Source organism: Chondrus crispus, genomic scaffold (assembly GCF_000350225.1).
Source record: "Chondrus crispus Stackhouse genomic scaffold, scaffold_53, whole genome shotgun sequence".
Lineage (NCBI taxonomy): Eukaryota > Rhodophyta > Florideophyceae > Gigartinales > Gigartinaceae > Chondrus > Chondrus crispus.
The window spans coordinates 98,603-124,820 of NW_005178511.1; the positions used below are offsets into that span (position 1 = coordinate 98,603).

Here is a 26,218-nt window from a genome sequence, read left to right on the forward strand (position 1 = left end):
ACGAGCGAAAGGGTTCGACGGCGGGCGACGGCCGGTCCAGAGCTTATGCATTGACATTATCCCTTGAAACTATTCCCGCGACCAACTTGGTCGCGGGAATAGTTTCAAGGGATTCATTGCTCTTCGAAGCTTGAGTCTATTCTTTGCGCACGTTGAACAATTTCTCACGGTGGCGTAGACATCCGCTGCCATGTGAGGCCAATAGGAGGTCTTTCTTACGTAACGATACATCCTCGTTTGTCCAGGATGCCCGGCGAGCTTCGAGTAATGTGCAAGTTTAAGAACATGGGGCCTTAAGTTGGCAGGAAGCACGATTTGTTCGACGTCGGAAAGTCGGGGATGTGCCCGCCGTAGCACGCCATCGCCCCCTTCACGAAAGAGGGAATCGTGTCTTCGACACTGACGTGAGAGCACGGTTTGACAAAGCTCGTCTGCGCGTTGTGCTTCCAAAAGCTCGGGAATCGTGATTTGCATAGGCACGTCCGCGACTACGCTTGCAGTCTCGATTTCTTCATCTGCAATAATGGGATCGAAGAAATCGATGGATTCATCGAAGGTGTCATCGAGGATCTCGTCATGGGCATGGGAAGGGTTTGCTGATGCGACGTCTCCGTGGTTCGTAGTCGCGCGTGTTCTCGAGCTTCGTCCACAGGTCGCAACAAGTACGGGATCGAGGTGGTCCGCGAATGTAGGGATGTTATCCTCCACGGGTTTCGTGTCACGAGCAGGACTGACTAATCTTGAAAGGGCATCTAGTACCTGATGAACACGTCCCGGCCGATACACGATCTTGAAGTCGAACTTGGAAAGGCGTAATCGCCATCGCATGAGTCTCCCGGATGGTTCTGTCAGAGTCAGCAACCACCATAACGCATCGTCGTCCGTGCGAATGTAGCATAAACACCCCCAAACGACTGGAGGTGTATGCGCAGTTCGACCTGTAGACCCCGGATCGCAGAAGGGGTGAAGCGGGCCAACCAGCTACGGAACCGGGCTCGGGCCCGGGTAGCGGTGGTAGAGTGGGAGCGAGCAGGGACGCGCGCACGCACGAGCGGATCGACGCCTGGACGCCCCGGAGCAGCACTGGGTGACGTACCAGTGCTGACGGGCGGAGGCGGTTCCGTGCTCGCTCGCGTGCTGCGCGTCCATTCCGGCTCGGCTCCGACTAAACGCGCGCGAAGAGCGAAGGCGACGTTTAGAATAAGCTGGGTGGACTGACCTTGGCGGTCGGTTGAGGACAAGCCCGTGCTTGTCCCCCTCCGCCGCCGTCGGTCCGCTCCATATTTAATATACAAAACAATCTATCATAACACTACAGTACCGAGGTACTGTAGTGGGCTACTGTAGTGCAGGTCGGCCCGCGCTGTAATACTATCAGCTATGTCGAGGCTGACAGTACACGTATCACCCGTGGTGCGTGCGCGCTTCGTTCGCGCGCTGTACACGTGTGCACGTGTATGCGCGTGTCCCTTGTCCCCGTGGTGTACACGTGGACACGCGCGGTTGTACGGTAGAGCTTGACGCTCTACAGTAGCTGATCTAGTTCTTGATCTAATCTAATTTAAACCCCCAAAAGGGGGGGTTATGCTACACGGCCCCCCCCTCAAGGGTGAACGTCCGCGGTCACGAGTGCCTGCGGTGCGAAACATGTCGGTGATTGAGATTGATACAAGTCACTCCCTCGTTCCGAGGCCTCTTTCCCTTCCGCGTGTCCTTCTGTCGTTATTCCCCCTACACCCCCGCGCGCTCACACGTGCGTTTTCTTACTCCCCTCTTCATCCCGTCGTACTGTCTACGAGAGCTCGTCTCGGCGGTCGTCCGCCTTTCGTCGTGCGTGTCATCCTTCCCCCTCGCGCCGGTGAGGTTTCGCGCGCGTTTCTTGTGCGTGCTCTGTCGGAGGGCCCCTACCGTCTCGACGTGATGACGGGTACACCGTCGCCCCTCGTGACTCCTTCACCCCTCCTACCCTCGTCCGAGGGCCCGTCGTTGAGCTCCTTGACTCCACCGCTGAGCGGGGGCGGGTCGGTGTCCGCTGTCGCAGCGGACGGGGGCGAGGCGCGTCGTCGCGCCCCTGCCGTCGCTGCCTCACGTGCGAGTCCGTTCCAGCTGGCAAGGGGGTCCCGGGAATCCACTCTTTCAGTAGAGTTGGATGCAGGGCCGGCGGTGGTGAATGAGGTTCGCGCCGGGGTCACGGAGGCAGACCCGGCCGCAGCTGGCAAGGAAGAGGGACCGATCCCTCTTGTATCCGGCGCCCCCGGGGGCATCCCGCGCCAAGCGTTATCCGCAGCGGGCGGCAACAGCGCCCCCTATCAGCCAGTCGAGGGGTCCTACGGCGCCTGTGGCAGCTGCCGACGTCCTGGGGTTCCTCCCGAGTCGACTCAGGATAGCGGGGGGGTTGAGCAGGAGGCTGCTAACACGTCCAGGCAGTGGCTGGGCGTGCCGCTCGAGCGGTCCGCGCCCCTGCCGCTCAGTCGGCTGAGGTATCTATGGCGTCGTCATGCTCGCTCTGGCGTCACGGTCGGTGAGTTTCTTACGAAGGATTGTCTCCGGCCCAACATGCTACGCATCCGGAGGCTGTATGAGGGCGGTCTCCCCGAGGAGGCGTCTCTCGCGTTAGGGCGCTTGCTTGCGGAGGGCAGCGGGGCGCCCTATCAGCTCCCGGACGAGATCCCGAGCGATCGGACCTTTGCGTTCAGCCACGAGGAAGTAGACTACGTCGACCGGATGGCCTGCTACTTGTTCAATCGGGACCCACGGGGTCCTCGCCGTTTTGTCCTTTCGGAAATCGTCGGGCTGTACGTCAGCCCGAGGCCCTACGCATACTCCAGGGCTCGTGCCGCTCTTCAAAAATCTGCTTGCACACTGATGAGGCTTCATTCCATTGCGATCTCCCCACACGATTGGGCAGCCTATCGTCGCGCGAACGAGTCGGACGGCCGCGTGTTTGCTTCTGCCTCGTTCGAACGAGACCTCTCAAAAAGCGACTTCCCGCCCCTTCCGGCGGCCGTACGGGAGTCTCTTCCTTCTCTCGGTGTTCACCCCTTACTCCCTTTGGCCCTCAAACATTTCGGGTTTGCGTGTGGGGACCCACGTCACCCGGCGTACGATGACCTGATCTATAACGTGGAACGAGAGTGGGCGTGGTCCTTGGGGAACGCCTTTATGAGCGAGGTTTCGCTGCACGGCCGCGCGTTTGTGCAGCCCATCGGGGTGTTGCCATTCCTCGGCAGGGTAGCGCCGTCGCTCCCTGATGTGCCGCTGCACCCTTTGGAGCGGTCTTCCCCGCACGTGGCGTGGACGCACTGTGCCATTCTAGATCTGATGCACCGAGCTTGCGCCGTGAGCGTGCGTAATCGTCGTTCGTGGCCCGACTTTGTTACTGGCGGTCGCAGCGCCTTTCTCGTGTATGATTACCGAAGCGACTCCTTCGTGGCTCGTCCTGTACCGTCCACTTCGGGTCCCTCGGGTAGGGGCGGAGGTGTGGGGTCCGTGTCACGGTTGGCTTACCGCAAGCGGTACCGCGACTTGGACGGGGAACCCGCGTCGCCTATGCGCGGGTACGGACCCGGTTCGCTCCCCGCTCGCCTCGGGTGCGAGTTACTGTACAGCTGCTGTCTCGCCCGTGCCACCCCTTCCACCTCTGGACACCTCCGTGGGCGACTCGCCTGGTCGGAATGCCGTGCGGTTCTTGGCGCTGCCCCGGGACGAGATCAAGATTATTCCCGACTTGGGACGGGCCCTCGGGAGCTCGATCGATCAAGCGTGGCATGTCGGTACCCTGCTGAGCACCCTTGCCAGCTGGTACTTTGCCCGTAGTGAGGAAGCACGCCACCTCGGGGCCGAGCGATCGACGTACGCGTCGCAATTAGACCGAGTGCGGGGCGAACTGGTGGCCCTCAGGGAGTCCTCGAGGCGTCAATCTGACTCCCTGGAACGTGCCACTGCGGAGCGCGATCGCTACCGCCGCGAACGCGACACCCTCCGGTCCATACGTCAGGTTCCGTCCTCATTTGTCGCCCCGTCACGCACTCCATCGGCCTCTATGCCGCGTCCGGCGTTGCCGGACCCCTACGAAGGGGTGGAGTACGATTCCCCCATGGTCAACGCGCGTGCGGCCCCAGTCGGTCCGGGGCCTTCCTGGTCACAGTACGGGGCGGTCGCCATGCCTCCGCTTGAGGACATGGACACGAGGGTGCCTTCGCACCCTAGTTATTGTCCTCCAGGCAGCTACAGTCCTACCCCGTCGGTTCCCCGCAACCGCCCGGGCCGTTGAGCCAGTGAGCCACTTATCCACGTCATCCTCTCTCTTCCCGTCCGTCATCCGTAAAGCCACTAGGGCTCCTTGCCTCTCTTCCCCGAATATACCAGACCGTCCATCGTTGGCGTGTGTCAGGGAGCCGGGAAGGGTCGGTAGGCGTCTGCCGACCGCCCTCTCCGCCGCTCGTACCGCGTCCTCCGTCATAACCCCACAGTACGGGTCCTATCCTCCCTTCGGTATTTTTACCTACCTCCCCGATGGTCCGTCGTCCCCCGCCACACGACGAGGGGGTGTGATCGTATCCTCTCGTGGTCAGCCCGGGCTATGTCGCTTGCCGCCACCTGTCGCCGCGCGCGTGCGTGCGTCAATGGATACGCGTGGGAAGGCGGCGACGTGACAGCGAGGGGGACTGATAGGGGGCTCTCTGGTGGGAGCGGGTGCTCCTTTCCTTGCTTTGCGATCCGTCCCGCCGGCTCGAGCCGGCTTACGTGGTTGGTCTGCGTCGGGGAGAAGGAGAGGTACGTACCCCCCTTCTCGTGTCAGGGCGTCGGTCGGCGACGCCTGAGACTCTTCCCCGTGCGCGACGTCGGCGCGCTTCTTCTCGGCTGGTACGTTGGTCGCCCGGTCCGGTCAGCGGCGGGTGTTCGGGTCGCCCCCCTTCCTTCCTCGGAGCGGAGGGGGTCCTCCTGTCACCCACGTCACGCCCCGCGGCGTCTCTCGTCAGCGCCCCGCCTTTAGAGGTGGGGCCCGGTTGCGTCCTCCCTATGATTGTCGGACTCGCCCGACCGGGGTCATCGTTCCGAAAGGGGGCCGTCCCCCTTTTCTCCTTCCCCGTCGTGGCATTGAATCGCGAGAGAGGAGGCGGGACCACCGTGGGCGTCGGCGGTAACCGTGGCGCGGACGGTGCGACGATACCCGAGACGCTCGACGGGGGAAGGAGGAGGCTACAATGCACGCTCTCCCATACGTCCGTCCGGTTCGGACGGGGTGCTCGCGGATCCGTACCGTGCACCCATGGCGCCCTCCCGGCACGTGTCGGGTCAGGCGTCATGAGGCGGCCGGGCGGCGAACCGACGTGTCCCTTGGCATTGCTGTCGCGCCTTCCCCCATCGGTGGGGGAGGTTGGCCGTCGAACAACTACGGTGTGTGTGTGTCTGTGTCGCCGCTTGTGAGCCTGCCGAGGGCTATCGGGCGTGCGGCATACGGTTGCCGCCCGCCGTCCGTCTTCCCCGGGGGCTTTCCCCTCGTGATCGTACACGACGGGGGCGATGTGCCTCGGTGAGTCGGGGCTCGGGCGAGCGTCGTATCCCGCTGCGTTCTGAGCTGCGGCGTGGTACCTGAGTGTATTCGTCTCCACGTACGCATTCGCGACAACGAGGGAACGTCAGACCGCATCGTGGGGCGTCGGCTCGTGCGGTCGCACCGGTTGTACGTTCCCCTCCTGACTCACGCACGGGCGAGACGTAACGCCGTCTAGCGCTTTCGACAGTGGCGCTCTCTAAGGCGTCGTAGTTGGCCTTCCGGCCCCTCCGGCCGTTGTCGATCCACGTCCCTCTTTCTCTGCCACAGCATGCTTGTTCGCGACTGCGGTTCGCGGTCCGCCTTGCCCGAATGGTGTCGTGCGTTCGACGTAAACTGCAGGGCCCGCGCAAAGCGCAACGAAGGGGTAATTATTCCCAATCGGCGAGAGCGAGGGAGGGGAAAGGGGTTAGTGACGGACCGAGCGAGTTAGTAACGGAGACTCGAATGCGGTGCGCGTCTCCCAGCGTCTCCCGCCTTCGGCGGCGGAGGTTCGGGTTCATCTTCTATCGTTCCGCGGCCGTCCAATCCTTCCTCGATCGCGGGAGGACGGCTTGGCGGGCGTTATCCGGGGTTGCGCGGCATCCGCTCGGTGCGAGTGCTTGGATCGATCACATGTCCGCTTCCTTCCTCGGTCAGGGGGCGGACGTGTGTACCCTCCCGCCGGTACTCGCTGTACCCTCGGGCCGCGCCGTCCGGTTTTTGCCCTTGCTGTTCGTATGGCGCACAGTACGCGAGACACGTCCTAGTGTAATTCTCCCCGTTAATTTTCCGTTCTTTTCGAGGGACGGTGGCGGTGGTGGTTTGGTGATGACGCAAGCGGTGTTGGCGCGTGGCGTGCGCCTCCGGCGTCGCTCACGTGTCACCTTCTCATTTCCCCTAATTTTCCTTATTAGGCCATCCCCACCGCGGAAGATTTTCTATCTCTATTGAGGTATGATAAGCCCAAAATTCTGGTTACGGATTTTGTGCAACATTACCGCACAAATCTAATCTAAACGGTTAGAGAATCATTTAGATTAGATAGTGAACTGACTCTATATTCTGGAGATTTAGAGTCAGTTTGGAGTCTATTGGTCGAATAGAGACTGGCAATAGATACCCACGTGTGCATTCTGTACAGCCCGTGTGCATTCTGTATGTTTTTCATTGGCCATCGCGCGCGCCTTCTTTGTGCAGAACACCTGGAAGAACTTCGGGGAGTGTGCAACAGTGCGTGCCCGTGAGAGTGCGCAACTTGTGTTTCCCGCCGGCGCGCTTTCCGCGTCTCCCGCGTTTTCCGCGTCTCCCGCGTTTTCCGCGTCTCCTGCGTTTTCTGCGCCTTCCGCGTCTCGCGCGCTTTTCGTTGGGCGATTACAGTACAACATGGGTCAAGGGGGTGCAGGTGTGCGCAATGAAAGCAGGGGGGGCTACGGCGTAGAGGTAAGAAGAGTGTGTCTAAATATGGGGCGTGGGCGAGCGTGGAGCGCTGAGGAGAACCAGCATCTAGCTAAAAGCTGGATTGCAACATCGTGCGACCCGATTCACGGGACGGATCAAAAAGCCACCGTATTCTACAAGGGCGTAATGAAACGCTTCGCAAAGTATGGTGCATCAACTTCATCTAGCGTCCCCAGCGGGCGCTACAGCCACAGGGCTGAGGCGGCGGTTCGCCAACACTGGTTTGAAATATCCGCTGGGTGTTCAAAGTTCAAGTCCTGCATGCGAAGAGTGTTGGCCTCTGCTCCAACCGAAACAACAGACGGGGAGAACGAGGCAATGGCCGTCGCAATTCTGTTAGGGAGGGCGAAACTAATGGACTACGAGAACAAGAGCTTTGACCGCCATCAGTGGCCGCTCTTCCTGGCTTGGAGGGTGCTCTCTGCTCACCCCAAATGGTCTCTGCACACTGACCACGTCAGTGTCGACGGTTCAGGGGGCGATGACAACAGCGAGGGCGACGGCGATGATGGTGAAGATGGGGCTGGCCCCGGAGCCTCCGGCGCGCCCACCCCGTCGTCGAGCGGCGATCAAGACCCCAGCCCGGCTCCGAGAGGTGCGACTCCAGTCCCTGATGCCATGCCTTTGCCGGGCAGCCCTGAGCCGATTGGGAACAAGCGGCGCGGCAGAGCCCTCGGCAGGAGCGCCGCGAAGGCCGCGCGCTTAAGCAGCCGCGCGGACCCGGCAGTCGCTGCGTCCATGCAGGCGATGGCCCACGCGCTCACCCGGAAGGTGGATATTGCGGAGAAGCAGCAAGACAGATCCGAAAGGAGCAGGCTAGAGGACCTGGCAGCGGAGAGGCGCCGTCACGAGGCGCGCGAGGACCGAAGCGCCGTTGCCATTGCGCAGGCCACAATTGCAGCGGCGTTGCTGACAAAGCCCACTGATGAGGATGGCCGGTCGGTCGCCAACATTCTGCGGATGCTTCGCAAGAAGCAAGAGAGCTGTCTGCAAGCCGCGCTGTCCGCAGATGGGCTCGGTGGCGACCACACTGCGGGGTAGGGGGGGCGGACTGTCTCCTTTGCTCCTGATGGGTGTCAACATAGTCTTTCTTTTACTCCTCGCCCCGCTGAGCACGCCCTACTCCTATGTCTCCGCAATAAAACCTACGAGCGACGGCCCTCGCCATCCCAAATGTGCCTTATGAGCTTCCAGGTCAGCTCCCTGTGCGCAGCAGAGCACGTCACCTCCTCCTCGCGGCTCAGAACTTGCGCCGCCCACATCCCATCAGGCAGTTCGCCAGAGGTTTCAAGCGCTTGCTGTGATTGCCACCGAAATATCTGTGACACGCCCTCCGAGGACAGCCTCGCCTCTTCAGACTGTAACAGATGCACCATTCCCGACTCGTAGCTGTCCCGCCGGGCCTCTACGGTCATGTTGTGCAAAATGACGCAGCATTTCACAACGGCCGCAATGTCATCTCGGTACCACAAGTTGATGGGCTTCGCGACTATTTGAAACCGCTGCACGAGCACACCAAACGCGCGCTCAACATCCTTGCGCACAGCCTCTTGCGCCTGGGCGAATGCAGACTCTTCTGCAGATTGTGGGCTTTTGAACGTCTTGATGAAGATGCGCCAATTGGGGTATATGCCGTCCGCCAGGTAGTACGGGAAGCTCATCGCCTCGCTCCCAACTTTGTAGCCAATCTTCGGCGGAAACATCCCCTTCATGATGCCCGAAAGTGTCTCCGAGGAGTCGAGGACATTGATGTCATTGCACGACCCTGGCATGCCAAAGAATACATGCCAAAACCATAGCTCCGCGTCCGCAATTGCCTCTAATACCAGCGTAGGGCTCTTCTCTTTCCCTTGAAACTGCCCGGCCCAAGCTTTCGGGCAGCTCCTCCACCTATAATGCTGGCAGTCGATCGAGCCGATGCAGCCCGGAAATCCGCGAGCAGCGTTGATGGCCATGATGCGCCTTAGATCTGACTCAGTCGGAGCCCTAAGGTACTCGCCCCCAAACGCGGCCACAACGCTTTTCGAGAACTCCTTAAGCAAAATCAGAGCGCTGGTTTTGGACACCCGGCAGTACTCATCCACGACATCACCGCCTACGCCTGTCGACAACATGCGCATTGCCGCCACGATTCTCTGCAGCGGGTGAATACCGGGGACCCCTAAGGCATCGACGCGCCGCACGAACACGCCGCTCCCCTCAAGGGCATACCTCACCCTTTCAAACACCTGCCTTGGGACCCTAAACCTTCTTTCGAAGTCGTCGACACTGTATACGCAATCTTCTGCGAAATAGTCATCGACTATTCGTTCCATGCCCCAGTCAAAGCCGCACCGCTTGTTCACTCTCCGGCCATGTGTGGAGCCACGATGCCAGCGCGGAGGAAGCCCTATGCCCCGGCTGCTGGCGCTCAGAAATGATACCGCCGCGACCACCATCTCATCATCCTCGCTGTCATCGTCGTCGTGCACGCTAGCGAGTGCTGGCTGCTGCTCACCGCCGCTAAAGCTTGATAGCGAGCCCATGGACTTCCTCATCTCCTCACACTCACAGCCAAGCCAGTTCCAATCGATAGGTGCTTCATTGGGCTCCGCCATGCTCGCTCCTTGTGGGCTCGAGGTTGCGAAGAGAATAGACTTCTTTGCCGCGGTAATGTTCAAAGTGCTGATCGGCATCAATTAGATTAGAGACTATCTAACTCGAATAGAGCTGTAATTTTGGCCGGCATTACACTCCGCAATCTGCCAATGGCCAAGCAACAAATGTGCGCTATAGAGATAGATAATCTTCCGCGGTGGGGATGGCCTTATGGGGCATGTGCCCGCGGCGGTTTTGAAGCGTCTCGCGTTCGTGTGCGCATCTCGGTGCTTCCCGATCGGGTTGTCCTTGCTTACCCCCCTTCCTTGGGTATCTTTGCGCGTGTTACGGCGAGCGCAGCTCCACTCTCGGGGCCTTTGCCTGCGGGCTCTGCGCCGTTCCTCGCCCCACCGTCGGGTTAGCTGGCCCGAATGCGGCTTGAGGGCTATATAGGGGCGTACGTCTTCTGCGATCTGCCGACACGAGCGGCGGGCATTTCGGTCACCCGCGCGGCTCGCTGACGTGCTCCGGGAGGGGCGAGGGATTCGGATCCCTTGTGATCAGGCGGGAGCGTGAGTGGGCTCGCGTTTCGGCAGTCCTGTGTAACCATCAGAGGACTCGGTGTCCTCCCCCATTAATTGCCCTACTGTGGGCGATCGCCTTCACGTCGTACGTGTCGCCTCTTCTCCGACTTCGAGTCGGCGGCGGTGTTCCGCCGTCAGGTGGCTTGACTGTCGGTACGTCTCGGCGTCATCGCGGCCCCTCATATCTGTCTTGTGCGTCAATACGTCTTGACGTCTGGCGTCGTCCCATGCTGTGACCCTCCGATAGGGGCAGCCGTCTTCTCGCGCATCCCCTTTCAGTCTGCTCGTGCAGGCTGACGTTAATCCGCGAAGGAGCGGTTGAGGGCCCCCTCCTCAAGCGTGAATGTCCGCGTTTACGTCTGAAGTGAGGTCTCTGCCCGTGCGTCTCCTGAGGCGTTGGGCGTAACGAGACACCAACTCCTCCAGGACGTGGGTCCGCGCGGTCCAGGTGGGCGTGTCGTAATCCGCCCACTTGATGAGGAACTCCGTAGTTCCGTCCTCCATGGTTCGATGCCGGAGTAGTCGTTCGACGGCATACTGAGTACCCTCGGTGACCTTGTCGGCAAGGTCATCCGGAGTTGTCGTGCTCGTATGCGTCGCGCCCGTCGGCGAGGGCGCGTAGACGCAGCGGTCTGCGGAGACGCGTTCTGTAACTCCATCACGATCGATCGTGATGGTGCGCTGGTCGTTCGCGAGAACCCGGTACGGTCCGACAGCCGGGGAGGCGAGCTTGTTTGATGTCTTCCCCCCATCGGTGGGGTTCAGATATACATATTCTCCGGGACGGAGTCGGGAATTAATACGTCGTATGCGCTTATCGAAGTCGCGCTTGTAGCGAGCCTGCGTCCGACGCAGGCTCCCATAGGCCTCCTGGATAGTCGAGTCCAAGGTCTTGAGGAACTCGGCACGTTGGGTCCCCCTATCGGAAGGGGGCGCGTCGCCGTCCGTCCCTCGGAGAGAGAATTCCGGCGGTGGCCTGCTGAGCACGAGCTCAAACGGCGTGGTGCGTGTGGTGCGATGTACGTGGGGGCTGTACGCATACGTTAGCGGCCCCACGTACACATCCCTGTCGTCCTGGTGTTCACCCACGTAGTTCCGCAGCATCGAGGCGATTGTTCAGTTATATCGCTCGACTTGCCCGTTCGTCTGGGGATGGTACGCCGAAGTGTACAAATTCGTTATCCCCAGAACACGGCACGTGCTGTGGAAGAACTTGGCATTAAACTGAGGGCCGTTGTCCGAAAGCAACGTGCGAGGGACGCCATACTTGAACACCCACGAGTCGCAGAACGCAACTGCGACCGTGTACGCAGTTATCGTGCGGAGCGCCACGACTTGCGTTAGCTTACTGAAGAGGTCCGTAGTCACGAGCAGGAACTGTTTTCCTGTCTTCGTCTTGGGGAGCGGCCCCAAGATGTCGATCGCCAGGCTCTCGAGGGGCCTCGTAGCTGGGAACAATCTCAATCGATTGAGATGTTTCCTCAGCTTGACTCGGTTCATCGCGCAGGTTCAGCACCCTCGCACCGTGGCTGCGACGTCTGCAGCCAGGTGGGGCCAGTGGTACTCGCGTCGCAGTGCGTAGTACATCCGGTTCTGGCCCGGGTGCCCGGCGATGGCCGGGTTGTGGCACAGGCGAAGGAGCCTGGCGCGGAGCGTCCGAGGCACCACCACCTGTACGGTATCAGGATCGAAGGGGTGTCTCCGTTTGAGCACCCCTTGGTGGTCCTCGAAGAACGCAGAGTCTCGAGACTCGGACTGTCGTGCCAAAACGGTTTGGCAGAAGTCATCCACGCGTTGCTCCTCGGCTATTTCCTCTATCGTAAGAGGGGCCGGAAGGTCGTCCTGCGGTGGGGCGACCGGGGAGTCGAGCGCGCCAGCCTCGGGGTCTTCGGCGCGCTGGATGTCGGCGGCGTCGAACTCGCCGTTCTCCTCCCAAAACTAATTAGGTCCTTGGAGAGCGGGGGCTTCGTCGTCGCCTCGCGGTTCGTCGCGCGTCTGTACGGGCGGCCTTGCTCGGGCTTCGGCTTGGGTCCGTGTCGTTACGAAGACATGGACGGCCTGATGATCACAGCTCGCGGCTGTACCTGGCTCGTCTACTCATTCGATACGTCTCGAACGGTCGGTGGTCGCGTCAGCACCAGGTCGAACAGGGTTGTCTCCGTCGACCGGTGGACCTGCGTGTTATACGCGAAGTTCAGGGGCTGGATGTATTCGTCCCAGTCCCTCTGATGCTCCGCGACATAATGTCGGAGGCGCTGTACAAGAGTACGGTTGAACCGCTCGGTTTGCCCATTCGTCTGGGGGTGCTGGGCGGTAGTCAGGTAATGCCTCACCCCCAGGAGGGCACACACCGCGTCGAAGAACTTGGCGGCAAACTGCGGTCCGTTATCGGTTAGCACGTAACGTGGTGCGCCGTATACGTAGACCCAGTTGTCCAAGAAGGCGTTAGCCACAACCGACGCGGTGGTGGTCCGTAACGGGATACTGCGCCTCAGCTTAGTTAACCGGTCGGTCATGACGAGCACGTGGCGATTCCCGTGCGCCGTCTTCGGCAAAGGACCCAGCAGGTCCATGGCGACGAAATCCAGCCGCCCTGCCGCTGGGAATAGCTTGAGGTTCTTTTGATGCCGCACCAGGGTTCCCCGGGTGGCGGCGCACGAGGCGCAATTCCGTACGGTACTGAAGGAGTCGTTGGCCATATGAGGCCAATAATATTCCCGCCGGAGAGTATAATACATCCTCGTACCGCCCGGGTGTCCTGCCAGGCGGAGATGATGGGCGAGGTACAATATCTTCGCCCTGAGCCGTTTCGGTACATCCCGCTGCATGGTCCCATCGAGGGGGGACTTGCGGACGACGAACCCGTATCGGTCAACGTCGTAACGCGAGTCCGGGTTCCCCACGGTCTCGGCGGCCGCCCTACAGAAGGAGTCCTCGGCCTGTTCCCGAAGGAACTCTTCCACGGTTACGGATGAGACGTCGCGTTCTTCGGGTATAACCGCGAACGCGTGCTCAGCTCTCCCCGGGTCGACGGGGGTCTCCCAGTGTACGGTACCTTGGCGGGTGTTATGCTCCTCCTCTCGCCATTGTACCGCGAAACACGGGACCTCGTCGTCAACCGGTTCGGAGGTTGCGCCGTCAACTCGAAGGCGTGATACACCATCCGCAAGTTGGTGCTTAATACCCGGTCGGTACTGTGCGTCGTAGTCGTACTCGGCTAGGCGGAAACGCCAGCGCTCTAGCCGGCCGGAGCTATCCACCAGGTTGAGAACCCAGCGGAGGGCCTCATGATCCGTACGGAGGTCGAACGTATTCCCATACAGGTATGGTCGAAGCGTGAGAATACTCCACACGACGGCGAGGCGTTCCTTCTCGGTAGTAGTGTAGTTCTTCTCCGCGTCCGTGAGGGCGCGGCTCCAATAACCGATCGGTAGGCGGTCGCCGTCCGGCTGCTCCTGTAGCAGGGCGCAGCCGACCTGGTACGCGCACGCGTCTGTATCCAGGGTGTACTTCTTTCCGTAACGGGGTAGGGCCAATATCGGTGGGGACACGAGGCGCTTCTTCAGTTCCACGAACGCCTCGTATTCCTCATCGGTCAGGACTTCGAACTCGAAGGGTTGGTTCTTGCCCGTTTTCCGGTTTAACGGAGCGGCTATCTTCGCGAAGCCCTTCACGAACCGGCGGTAAACATTGCACATTCCTAAGAATGACCGCAATTCCGTTTGGTTCTGGGGAGGACGAGCGCGCTCGATGGCGACCACGTTGCGGCGCTCGACCTCCAACCTGCCTGGTCGAATCACGTGTCCCAGGTAGGTGACCGACGTGTCGAAGAAGGCGCACTTCGACAGCTTCAGCGACACGCTTGCGTCCCGCAGTAGGCGTAGAACCTCGCGGACGTGCATGACGTGTTCCGTTACGGTCTTGGAGTAGATGATAACATCATCCAGGTAGACCAGTGCGGTTTCCCATTTTACCCGCGATAGTATGATGTCGACGGCCCGCTGAAAGGTAGCGGGGGCGTTCTTCAAACCGAACGGCATGCGGAGGAATCGGTACAACCCGCAGTGCGACGCGAACGTCGTCTTGTCGCGGTCCTCCTCGGCAATTTCTACTTGCCAATACCCGCTGTTGCAATCCAGCGTGGTAAAGACAGTAGCGTCGCCGAGGGAATCGATGCACTCGGCCATCCTCGGTAACGGATAGGAATCCTGAACGGTGACTGCGTTGAGCTTTCTGTAGTCGACACAGAACCGCATGGTACCATCCTTTTTAGGGACGAATACCACGGAGCTTGCCCATTCGGCCGTGGCGGGTTCGATTAGCCCTGCCCGGAGCATGCCGTCGATCTCCGTTTTATCTTTTTCCCGTGCGGTTGGTCCGGCGCGGTAAGGCGCCTGGTAAATCGGGCGAGCACCGGGCTTGAGCTCAATCCGGTGCTTCGTGGCCCCGATTTTTCCCAGCCGGCCGGTCCACATGTCCTTGAATTCGGACAGTACCTCGAGGATCTCCGAGCGTACCTCCTCGTCCTCGGCACCGATGTGGACGTCCTCCTGCCAGGCGTTGGGGTCCTCCTCAGGGGCGGCGGTGTCTCCGGGTTTATCCGTTCCAACCGCCCCGAGATGCGCCTTGGGCGGTGTGGCTTGTTCAGCCCCGTCCTTGTCCGTACGGTTGTCGGCGGCTTCTTCCGCGCCATCCTTTGCGGTTGAGAGGTTGGAATTAAATATCCCTCCCCCTTCGTTAGCTTCGGCCGCTTCCGCGGCCAAGTTGCCAAGGGTCAGGATGTGAGTGGGCGACGGAAGAGCCAGTCCGACTACGGTATGCTTCGGGATGTGAGCCGAGCGGTGCCCAAAATTTGCTGAGCATTACCGAGAACGGGTTTTCGGGGACAACATCCATGACCCCCTGTGCTATGAGGGTCAAATTCTTGTGCGCGGTTTTTGGGGAGTTCTGTAAAAAACACAGCCCCCCCACCGGCGTGGCGACCCTCACCATGGCCTGCGTCATCGGGGGAATTGTCACCCCTCTGACGAGGCGGATCTTCCGTGACGGTGTGTTGGCGGGGAACGCCACCTGCTTCCGTTCGGGTTTATCCGACGGCGGTAGTTGTCGTGCGGTGCTCCTCGAGGCCATCTTGCGGTCGTGCCTCGAGGGGGTTGTTCCGACCAACGCCACGGGTGGCGCGTCGTGGAACACGACCTTCCGTTGCGGTGGGAGGATCGCCTTGACGTGGCGATCCAGGGAAGTCGTACCGAGGATACAGTCTACGGCGAGGCTCGTGACTACCAGGAACGGAACGCGCGCCACAAACTCACCGATTCGGACGAGCAGGGGGATTTCCCCTAGTGCCTTCATCGCGCGGATTGACGCGTCGATGAGCGCTGGGCTCCGAACCGGTTTTATCGATGGTCGCCAAGACTCGGCGACACACCGTAAATGGGTGAGGTTCGGGCCGGCTCCTGAGTCAAGCACTGGCGTGATGGCGAACATCAACGCCTGCTTCTGACCAACCGTCGCGGAGATCTTGTAATTCTGCTTCTTGAAGAAGCAGATGGCCTGGACTTTCGTTCGGTTACCCGGCTGCGCTTCCACTGGCGCAGCCGGATCGGGGGTGCCTAAGCTTCTGAGGCTGGGCACGGGGAGAGACGTCGTCGCCTCTACGCGGCTTCCCCGGCTTCCCCCGTCAGCAGCAAGTCCTCGCGGATTTCGTCCGCGGCTTGCGCCACGTGGTCTTCGGTAGGGCCGTGATGCGGCTCTTCTATCACGTTCACGCCCGCGGGGGCCGTCGGACGCTGGTTTCTCCGAGCGGACGGCCCCTGGCGGTTGAACGGGGATCCCGGGCGGAGGCCCTGCCGGATGCGTAGCTTCTGTTAGTTGGCCTCTCGTGACTCCAGAAGCTTGGCCCGCAGGCCTGCATCGGCAACGACGGGGCACCCCTCTTGTCGGTGCGTGGTGTCAAGGCAGAACCGGCACGGTGGCGGTCCGGGAATCTCCCGCCGGAGAACCGGACGCGTGGATCCTGCCCTTGCCTCCCGTACGGTCCGGTGCGCACGTCGCCAGGGTTGGCGGGCGGAACCGGGGCACCCGCCGTCGAGGCTGCCGGCGACGGATAATAACTCGTCGGTGGCGAGCTCATCGAGGTCGGCGTGGCGGTTTGGTCCGTCACGGCCAGGATTGCTTCTTCAGCAAATCCCCCGGCCGTCGGGATGTCGGATGCCGACTCAACCGACAGCACGGGCCTCGTCTTTGCGGTGCAGTCAAATCTTCTAGCCGCTGCGGACGGCTCTCGGTGCGCCATGGCGGACATCCCGTGTCGACGGGACGCCCGATTAGTTTCCCCGATCGCTTGCGCATAGCGAGCGACGGATTGGTAGTCCACATCCGGGTGCGTGGCGAGGAAATTACGAACCTGCGCGCACGTGGCGGGCAGTAACCCCTCGACGAACAGGGACTTCAACCGCCTGTCGGAGAATACCGTACCGCAGCGGAGTGCTTTGTCCCAGAGGTGGTTACTGTAAACCTCCTCCGTCATGTTTGAACTTTGACGGAAGGAGGTCACATCCCCAACCGCTTCGGAAATTACCTCGTCGGTAGCATAGGTGCGCAACAGAAAGTTGACCACCTGTGAATATGTCCGGAGCAGCTCGCGCCGCTCCACGTCAATCGCCATGGTGTTTCCATTGAGACGGGACTGGAGTAAGGCGTGAGCTGCCCGGTCAGGTAGAATTGGAAGCACCACGCGGCGGCTCCTTCGGTAATCCCGTTGTGGTCGCACGCCATCTTGAGGCGTGCGAGGAATCCCAATACCGCAATCGGATCTTGACCGCTGAACGTGTGGGACCTCATCTGCACGTCCAGTTTTTTCCGGTAACGGCTAATGTGTCGCGCTACTGTGGAGTCGTAGCGCGAGCTACGCCGTTCCAGGCGGTAGGTCTTGTAGTTGACGGCCTTGGTAAACAGGTCATTGAGGGGCCTGATTACCGTGGGCCGTCGCTCGTCGCTCGTCAGGGCAGCCCGGCGGTGTCTGCTCGAGCGACGACGCTCCTCATCCGACTCGGTGTGGTAGTCTTCCGAGTCGGACGGGTCGTGCCGGTGCCGGTCTCGGCTTCTATCGCGGCGTGCCCTGTGGTCCGCCTGGGAGAGTCTTCCGAACCGGATGGGTCATCATCGGAGGGGTATCCTCCCCCTCCAGCATCGCGGTATCGCCCGTGGCGTACCTCGCGGTTATCGCGGTATCGCCAGCGGCGTTCCTCGCGGTCTTCATCCGTCCTGTGACGGGGGTCTTCTGCGTCTGAATACCGGGTGTATTCCGCTTCGGTCCTGTGCGTGCCGGGTGCACGTCTTCTGCTCAACCGGTACGGGTCCCGATTCTCTGTCTCGGGGAGCCCCAGGCGGTTGTCTGTCCCGCGTGGGTCGCTCGTACCGGCGAGTATGGGGAGGACATTTTCTGTGGTCCTCCCTGTAGCACCGTGAACGGTTGGGAGATAGATGGCTCTGGCCTCCGGGTGAGGGTCCATCCTATCGATCCCGGGTACGGCGCCGATCGGATCAGCGATATTAAAGCTTGAGTCCGGAACGGTTTCACGGCGCGGCGCCGGCGGCGGTACCGCGCCTCCCGTTTCGGTAAATGTCGTGGCCAGACGGATGGCCACGGCGGAGCTAATAGCTCCCTTTAGAGCCAATGCGGTCGGAGATTCGTCCTCCTCCGCGGCGAGCGCTGCCACCACATCGTCGCCTACGAGGGGGGCAATCTTCTCGTCCAGCAGGGCGCGGAGCGCGGTGTCCACATGCTCCGCCACCAGTCTTGGTGCCGTTCGGTCGAGGCAAACCTGGACGACCTGAGGTAGTTCCTCAGCGAGGAAATCCTCCATCCAGATTTGTAGTCGCGGGAGTAACGCGTCGTACAGTACTTGTACGCGGTTCCCCCCACCAGCCGGTAGCCCGGCGGTGGTGTCCGAAACGGAAGGGGTCTTCTGGCCCCTGGTAGGCGGCCGGCGTAGCAGGGCTTCCGGATTGTCGATCCGGGGGCGCTGTGCGCCTCTGCCACTGCGGGTACTTGCTCGCCCGGAGGCGGTATCTTCTCAGGCGGAATCCGCACGGTTCATCGTCGATGATCACTGGCGATCGACGCGGTGATTTTCGACCTCTTTCAATCCGATCGGTAGTTGCTCGCGCTGGCGATCCAGTGCGGACTCAACCTCTGTAGTTTTTCCCTCCACAAGAGTACCAAAATGTGGTATAACTACCTTCGTCCCGACCACTCGGAACGAGGGGGGGTTAGAGGTAAGGGAGCGCGCGACGCTGGGTAACCCACGAGAGCGCGAACCGTACGGAAGGACTCGAAAAGAGGGAAGGCTCACGTGGCCGGTGACGCGCGGCCGGTCGGTGGTGTCAGATCCGGACGGCCGGTCACGGGTTAGAAGCCTGAGACTTAGAGGTAAAACCGGACGGAGTTAGCAAAAAGCCGTAAAGGGAAGTGAGGCGAGTCTCCCTCCGTTTACTGGGACGGGGCAGGTGCCCCCGGTCTTACCCCCTAAGTGGGACGCCAGGACACCTGTCCCGCTACAGTAGCTGTTACATACTGCATACCAGCTCCTGTACTAAATGGGTAAATTTGTGCCATTAACCACTAATTGCTAATTACTTACCGGACGGGTCGCACACGTGTGCCCGTGGCCACCACCGGCGCCAACGGTCGTGCCACGTGTACGCCGTGGAGGTACTGCTGTGCTTGCAGAGGGCGCGTGCACGATTACTACAGTAGTAACCGCCCGTCTCGACGGTTCTCATCTCCCACGGGGGGTCGCGGTGTGGAATTGTACCACAAAGCTCGCCAACGTGTCAACCGGCGCGCATGCAGACGTGTTTCCGTGTGGGTTGCTCGCTGTTTCGAGCGCTTTTTGTTGCATCGTGGGCTGCGCGGAGCGTGTGGTAGATCGGGTCTCGGGTGGCATCTCGGGGGAAGGACGAAGTGAAGGGGAAGAGTGCCACGGAAGGAGAAGAAGGAAATCGTGAAAAGGCAAAGGGAAGTACACTTCTAGGTCGGGAGACCAGTGTAGTAGAACGCGAAACGTGGTCACGTGCTAAAACAAGGGTCGTTCGTGTGGTCGTGTACTAGGTAGCTAGGGGGAAGTGGTAGAGGCTTTCGGGAGACTGTAGAACCCGGGTGTGCTCGCGAACCACGGAGACTAGAAGCGAACGACGCGGTGCTCTCGACCCAGCGGGGCTAACACACGGCCAGCGAACCGTGCGCGCGAGCGGGGAGGCAACACGCGACGTGGCCACGAGAGTCCTAGGGCGCGAGCGAGGAGAACGAGAGAGCGTGAAAGAGAAGAAGTTAGTTAGTACTGCGCAAATCCAAGAACAAGAGTCGCGTCCTTGGTCCTTGGTTGCTTGTCCCCAAACCCACCCGGCGCAAGCGCCAACGACACTATATACTGTACTAGATCGCGGTCGAGATGTAACGGCTAGAGCTCACGAGGTCGCGTCATAATACACACTTGTACAAGCGCGGTAGTAGGTCCACGTGTGCGCGTGTCGAAAGCGAGCAAGGCTGGTGTAAATGGGCTTGGTACTGTACGTCGGGGTACTTGAGTTATCTAGATACACGTGTACACGAGTAGCGCGAAAAGGTTACTACAGTGGCACGGGTTTATACCACATCCACAACGTTGTCGATGTGCTCTGGTTGGGATAGGTGTATTCCTTCCTTGCTGTACCTTATTGTCCAGTTGAGGTACTTGCTTGGCCGCCCTATTCTCTTGACCTTGTACTTTTTTGGAGGATTGTGTATAGGTCATTGATGAGGGCTGGGCTGGTAGCGATTGGGAGGAAGTCGTCCATGCTAATACCTACGAGTATGGTGTGCCCTTTTTGTTTTTTGTGAACAGTGAGGTGTCTGATCTCATTTGTTTGTAACCATGGCGTTTGAGGTGATGGTGTAGCTCTGTACTGTATATATTGGCTGCCGCTGGAGTCCCGTATAAGCTGCCCTTCAGCTCGCCATGTGTGCTTCTGTGTTTGTACGTGCCATCGAAGCGTTGAGGCTGCCACACGTATACTCGGTTTTCGTGTTGGTATTTCTCATGCAAATATGCACCAGTGATGTCGAAATGCTCGATGTCCATATTCATGGAGGCTGCTATGGCGAATAGCGTTCTGATCGTGGTGCGGTCTGCCATGTACGTGGCCGTGTTTTCGAGATCGTAGTGCTCGTGGGGTTTCATGCGGTCTCCTCGTATCGAGCATCGCCCTTTCCTCGTTGTGGTCCCTTTCCCGTGTCCATGTTTGTATCGGTAAGTGATGGTGGTCGGGATGATGGCTGTGCTTGCGTTTCGGGGTTTCTGTGATGCCCACTCTATCGCCTTCATGTCGTCTATTTGCTCCAATTCGGCGTCGTGCGCTGTGCTCCAGTTGTGCGCGTCGGGGTACGGTCGCGCTTGTTTCAGTGTCTTCGGCGGTGTGGTTGTTATGTCGATTTTTGTTGGCACTGTGCGCTTGGTGCGTTTGCGGTTGTGCGGGGTTTTCTTCTTTGCGTTTTGTGTCATTTGCGAGTGGCTTCGTCGGGGCTCTGTTCGAGTTCCGAAGGCTGTTGTCGTGGTCGTGCAGGGGTTCCTGTGTTGGTGGTACGGACGGAAGTTGTTTGCACGCATTTTTGTGTATTTGCGTGTGACAATGTGTTGCACACAGATGTGTGTGTTGTCTATTCCGTACATGTATCTTATTGGGATGGCCTTGTGTTGCAGCTTCGGGGCGTTGGGCTTGTGAATCGGCGTGTAGCCTACTTGTCCAAATGTGAACATTTTCCGCATTTGCGGTGCGGTGCCGTGCCATGCCGTATGCGGGAGGCTTTTCAGTCCGTGATAGTATGTTAAGTTGTATTTAAATACCGCGTTGTAGAGTGCGTCCAGCCAATATGCATCTGGGAGTTGGCTGTGCGACAGTCGCGCTCTCACTTTCTCCATCAGCGTGCGTTTTATCCTTTCTGCCAGCGCATTCTCCTGAGGATTGTACGGGGTAGTCGGGCGAAAGTGAATTCCTCTCTTTTTGAGCTCTTCTTGTCCTGATTTGGCTAGGTACTCTTTTGCTTTGTCGGTTACCAAGAGTCGCGGGTATCGCTCGTTCTGGGCGGCGATGTGCTCAATGGCGTTGATGATGATCGTCAGGACATGTGTTCTGTTGTTGAGACAGAATACCCATAGGTACCGTGTTGCCGTGTCAACTATTGTTATGAAATAATTAGCGTTGTGTGTGGATGGCGGCTTTATGGGTCCACATACGTCCGATGAGAGGCTGTATCCTCTTGCGGCGTGGTGCTTGGTTCTCCTGTGGGGTCTGGCCGTCGTTTTGCCGTCAATACAGCCACTGCAGGTTATCTGTGCGTTGTTGTCTGTTAGCCCTTTCGGTACGGATGGCAAGAGGCCGTTCTTGGACATTATGGATATGGTTTTCGTGTGGGCATGGCCCAATTTGAGGTGCCACTCGTGCATGAGTTGTTGTGTGGCGTTCCGTTTAGCTTCTGAGTTTTGGGGTGCTGTTGTGGTGCGCAGAGTGGGTTTGCTTTTGGTTGGTACCGAGTACGGAATGCTGTGTTTATGACTTTTTGTGGGTGCCCGTTGTTTGTTTTTTGTTTTTTGGGAAGTTGTCTTTGTTTTTATCGTTCTTTTCTTACTTGGGTACGTACGTGCGCCTTTGGCGGTTGGCTGTGACTCATGTGTGAATCTATATTGTACTTTCGAGTAGGGTGCCGTTAGTATGTTGGTATCTTGATGGGTGCATGCAGTCGTGCGTGTGTTCTTGTGAATGTGACATGACCGTGTGCAGTCAGGTCGTGTACGGAGAGGAGATTTTGTTGGATTTCCGGTGTGTGGACAGCTGGTAGACGGATCTTGTTATTCTTCGTCTGTATTACAATGTTGCCAGAGTGTGTGATGCGTAGGCGTTGTCCAGTAGCATTCTGTGTCAGTATATCGGTGCTGGGATGCATGCTCGCGTGGGGTGTAGCGGTATGCGTCGGTTGTGCACCGGAATCTAATATGAATGTGTCCTTACCTTCGAACGTGTCCTGTTGCCCTGCAATTACGTCTTCCAATATTTGGAGGCGTTCGCAGAGCTCATTCACTTCGCTGTTTTCTGCGCTTTGCTCGTGGTTGCCGTTGTTGGACGCTGTGGCTCTGTTCGCGTGTGCTTTGCGTGGTGTGGGGTACTGTCTCCGTGCGAAGCACTTGTCAGTGCTGTGCGTGACACTGCCGGGGATGTGGCCCCAGGTGCCTTTGTGGCCTTGTGGTCAGTCGTAGTGTCTCTGTGTGGTTCTCGGTTTGGTGGTGCTTTGCAGTCTGCGGTTCTCTGGGTATTTATCCCATTTTGTGTGTGGTGCAGCAGATGGCTGAGCCTGGTGTGTGTGTGCTTGCGCTTGGATCAGTTGAGCTTGTGGGGTGTGATTCGTGAACTCACGCATGGTGTCTGGGGGTGTGCATGCCATCATTATGGCTAGTGTGTGCATGTCCGCGTGTTGCGCCAGCCCTTGTACCATGTATTGGACCGTGGTGCGTTCACTGTCGATGTTTGGATATCCAGAGACCTGCATTCTGTAAAGTATGTCTCTGTGTCCGTTGACATATTCTTTGAGCCCTTGTCCTGATTAGTACTGGAGGTTGCGGGCCTCGGCGTCCAAGAGTTCGTGGTTCTCGTTGGAGCTGGTGTCAACGACATCTTTCAGTATACTGCGGATTCTTTGCGAGTCATATCTTAGAACTTGTTGTGGTAGCAGTCTCACTACGCTCTCACTGAGGCTTTGCATGATGGCCTTCGTGAGATGATCTTGCTTGTTTTGTTGCGCCTTCCTTTGGGCTGGATCGGTCGCTTGGATTATCGTTTGGTTGAGATGGTCTTGTGCGTCGATCGTTCTTGCGTGGAGTTGTAGTGCATCATACCAGTAAGAGAAATTGGAGAGGGTGAGTAGTGGGAGGCATCCCTAGGACATGCTGATTCTCTGGCTCATTTCGAGATGTCTTGGCTGGTGATCTGCTCGTTGTTTGTTGGTGTGACGAATCGGAGGAGGTCGTTGGATGGTCTTGTGCGATTGTGCAGATCGGTTCGTCTTGTTGCGCTGCGTGCGCTATGTTTAACGTCTTCTGTGTGCGGGGTTAGGTGGGACGGATCGTGCTCAGTGGTTCGTGGTGCCCATAACCTGTGGTTCCGTGAACTCCGATACCCCCCGATCCCCGAGGGAGCGGGTGTTGCACGTTTGGGATGAAGTTTCAAGGTGAAAATTGAGTGGCCGTCGGAGACTTTATTGCGTCGCGACTACGGTATGCCCTATTGGGTATGTCTTATTACTGTGGTATGCCGTACTGTCATGTCGTCTGGATGTAACCACACTGTCGTCAGCCCTTTGGAGATGCGCAGCGGTCAGCAGTTGAGGTCAAGCGCTCTAGACCTGAAGCGCTGGAATTCTGCGTCCAGTCAAAGACAATTGCGTGTTACTCAAGAAGGCCAAAGGGCCGAGGAGTTGTTTGTTTTGATGAAGACTTCATTGGCCAATGATGTCGCGCCATAATTCGGGACGGGCTTCATTGCACCAATCAACAAAGTTTGTGACATGTCCAAACCCTTCAAAACAGAATTATCTCATGCGTCCATAGATCCATCCACCCTCCAATACCAATAAGGACAAGTCGAACCCCAAAATTCTACTGTAGCCACCAGCGCGTCGTTACGTGCCCTCCTTCTCGAAAACCCTTTCTTGCGCTCCCGAACCCCCGCTCTCCCCCACTTGCCGCCTCCCCCGTTCTCGCCTGACACTCCACCTCTAGCTCTTGTTCGTGCCCGCGCTCGCGCTCTCCTCGCATATCCTCTACCGTGCCGCGTCTCCGCGTCCTCCCGCAGGCACCCCTTTCCCCGCAAAATGCCATCGTCCATCCTAACAGTCCCGGCCGCGGTCCTGTCCTACTTTCTCAGCTTCGTCTTTGTCATGGCCGCGCTCGCTAAGCTCCTGCCCTTGCATCCAGCACACCAGGAAATGCTCGACAAATCCCCGCAGTGGTTGGAAGCATTGCGTCTGTCCGCATTGGGCGTCCGTCCCGACGTCCTCCGCAATGCCATTGGAGGTACGGAGCTCACATTGGGAGTCTTGCTTCTCTTCACCCCGACAGCCGCGTATGCACTGGCGCCCCTGATGGGGGGTGCACTCGCTACGCATTACCTTATGGATGACTCCCGCTTCACCAAAGAAGCGATCCCCGCCGCTGTGCTTGGCGTCCTACTCGGAGTCCACGCCTTCCTGCATACTGCCATCCGTGTCGCGCGTAAGGCGGAGCTCCAAGCCCTGCAGACGGCAAAGAAGGAATAATTTCGCCAACGGAAAATGGGCAGAGGTGCATCCCTGCCACCTCGAGATGTTGGACGCCTTGTCGACCTGGGGCAGCGCGATGGTGACTTTCATAACAGTCGCCTGTGCGTCGAAAATTCTAAACCTTGCTGGCATGACCATGGTATCAGCCGGGTCCCCCGCTCTCCTCGACGCGTCTCTGAGTCTCCTGAAATCCCCTTCGCTCTCGCTACGCGCGATGCTTGCCTCCCGCGCTGGCCCCACCACCTCTCACCGTCTCGAGCTTCTCGTTTGGCCTTGCCAGTGTGTTCCCTTCTGCCCATGCCCCACATACATAGGGGCCACGCACGTATCTAGTCCCGCTCACTACGCGATATCTTGCCTGAGGAGAGCAAAAACTCGCCTCCATATGTTTTTTCGTATCTCTCAAACAACCTGCCTCTATCCAATCCTCTGCTTCTTCCCATCCTCTCCATAAACACAGACGGCCCAACCGTTCGGCCTCACGCAACCCAATCTCTTTTTAAACTGTCACAGTGATGCAGCCGGAAAGGGGGGCAGAAGGGGGATGCGAGCGACACGAGAAAAGGGTAAACCTTAAGCCTGTCTCTTCGCGCTAAATCTACTGGGAAAACGCCCACCCGCGGCCCTACCCCTCCTCCCCCCCACTTGCTTAGCCGCCTCCACCCTACTGACATCCTGACGCACTTCCATTCTGTTTCTCTCGCAAACATGTGGGAAGTTGGATCACCTCTTGTCACAGTGTGCGCCTGGCCCCCCCTCTAGACGACGTACGCCTCAGCCAGCATCGTTCCAACCGAGCTGGGCACAGCTTCCCAGTCAACGCAGTTCATGTATTCCACCGACCGGCTGCCACCGCCCCGCACTCGAGAGTTGCATTTGCAGCAAGGTAAGAACGCTATGGTAATTACACGCTTTGCTGGTAGCGCAGCCTCGCCTCGAGATGATGTAGACCACACTCAGGACGATTCGTTGACCGCTTACTCATTGTTGTCAAGGTGCAACGCGCGAATCGAATGCGCGACTGCTTCCTGGCACCGCCCTTGATATCCAGCGACCGTGTCGAAATTAGACGTACGGACGTCGTTGAAGCGGTTTAACACTCTATGAATACACTACGGCACACGACGGCAAGTAGCAAATGCATGGCCGTGCTTTCCGGCCGCCGAGAGTGCTATTGCTCGCACTGTTGGGTTGGCAAGGACGAGAAGCAAGCTCAAGACTGACGACTGAGGGCGCGTCGCGCTCGAGCACAAGAAGTTTATATGTTCTTCGCTGTAACACTGCTTTTGCGTTTTGGTGTGCGGCAGTAGTGCTTTTCCACTCGAGGTCTCCGTTGGGAAGCGTGCACTTACTCTGCTCCGTCCGCGCTGTCCCCTGCACGACCGCGTGAGGTCTAATAGTCCTATCTATTCGGAGAGGTCGATGCTTGAGGAGAGCCCTAGGGCTTCCAAGCTAAAGATAGTTGCTGATTAAATTACACTCACTCACTCAGGAGACGGCACCGTGTCCGCTCATACTCGAGTCTCACGATTCCGCTCTCCGCCCGGCCCGTGCAATCGGCCCGTGTCCCCACCACGTCTTTCCCCCCTTCTCAATGGACACCTCCATCCGGTCTCTCCCACTCCAACTCCCCTCGCTCCCCTCACCCCCCCTCCCCCCCCCAAAAAACACAATTATAACCATAAACCCTAACTACTCATCACACATACC

The 26,218-nt window shown here is 59.0% G+C and overlaps 2 protein-coding genes; one reads left to right on the forward strand and one right to left on the reverse strand.

The window, feature by feature from the left end:
* Positions 1-8,142: 8,142 nt before the first annotated feature.
* Positions 8,143-9,672, reverse strand: CHC_T00006840001 (hypothetical protein). Its single transcript, XM_005710096.1, has 2 exons — positions 8,371-9,672; positions 8,143-8,316 (listed from the first exon to the last, which is right to left on the reverse strand). The coding sequence occupies exons 1-2, from the start codon at positions 9,670-9,672 to the stop codon at positions 8,143-8,145; spliced, it is 1,476 nt and encodes a 491-aa protein (XP_005710153.1).
* Positions 9,673-24,127: 14,455 nt separating this feature from the next.
* Positions 24,128-25,012, forward strand: CHC_T00006841001 (hypothetical protein). XM_005710097.1 is given in 2 exon segments: positions 24,128-24,505; positions 24,506-25,012. 1 exon segment carries the CDS (start codon positions 24,128-24,130, stop codon positions 24,503-24,505), a length of 378 nt encoding a protein of 125 aa, XP_005710154.1. The 3' UTR covers positions 24,506-25,012.
* Positions 25,013-26,218: the final 1,206 nt, after the last annotated feature.

Excerpts from the sequence above, each read along its gene's own strand:
- CHC_T00006840001 (XM_005710096.1), bottom strand. The coding sequence starts at position 9,672 with ATGCCGATCAGCACTTTGAACATTACCGCGGCAAAGAAGTCTATTCTC. Across the intron at positions 8,317-8,370 it reads ACAGCTACGAGTCGGGAATG|ATATTTCGGTGGCAATCACA; the intron begins GTGCATCTGTTA and ends GGCGTGTCACAG.
- CHC_T00006841001 (XM_005710097.1), top strand. The coding sequence starts at position 24,128 with ATGGCCGCGCTCGCTAAGCTCCTGCCCTTGCATCCAGCACACCAGGAA.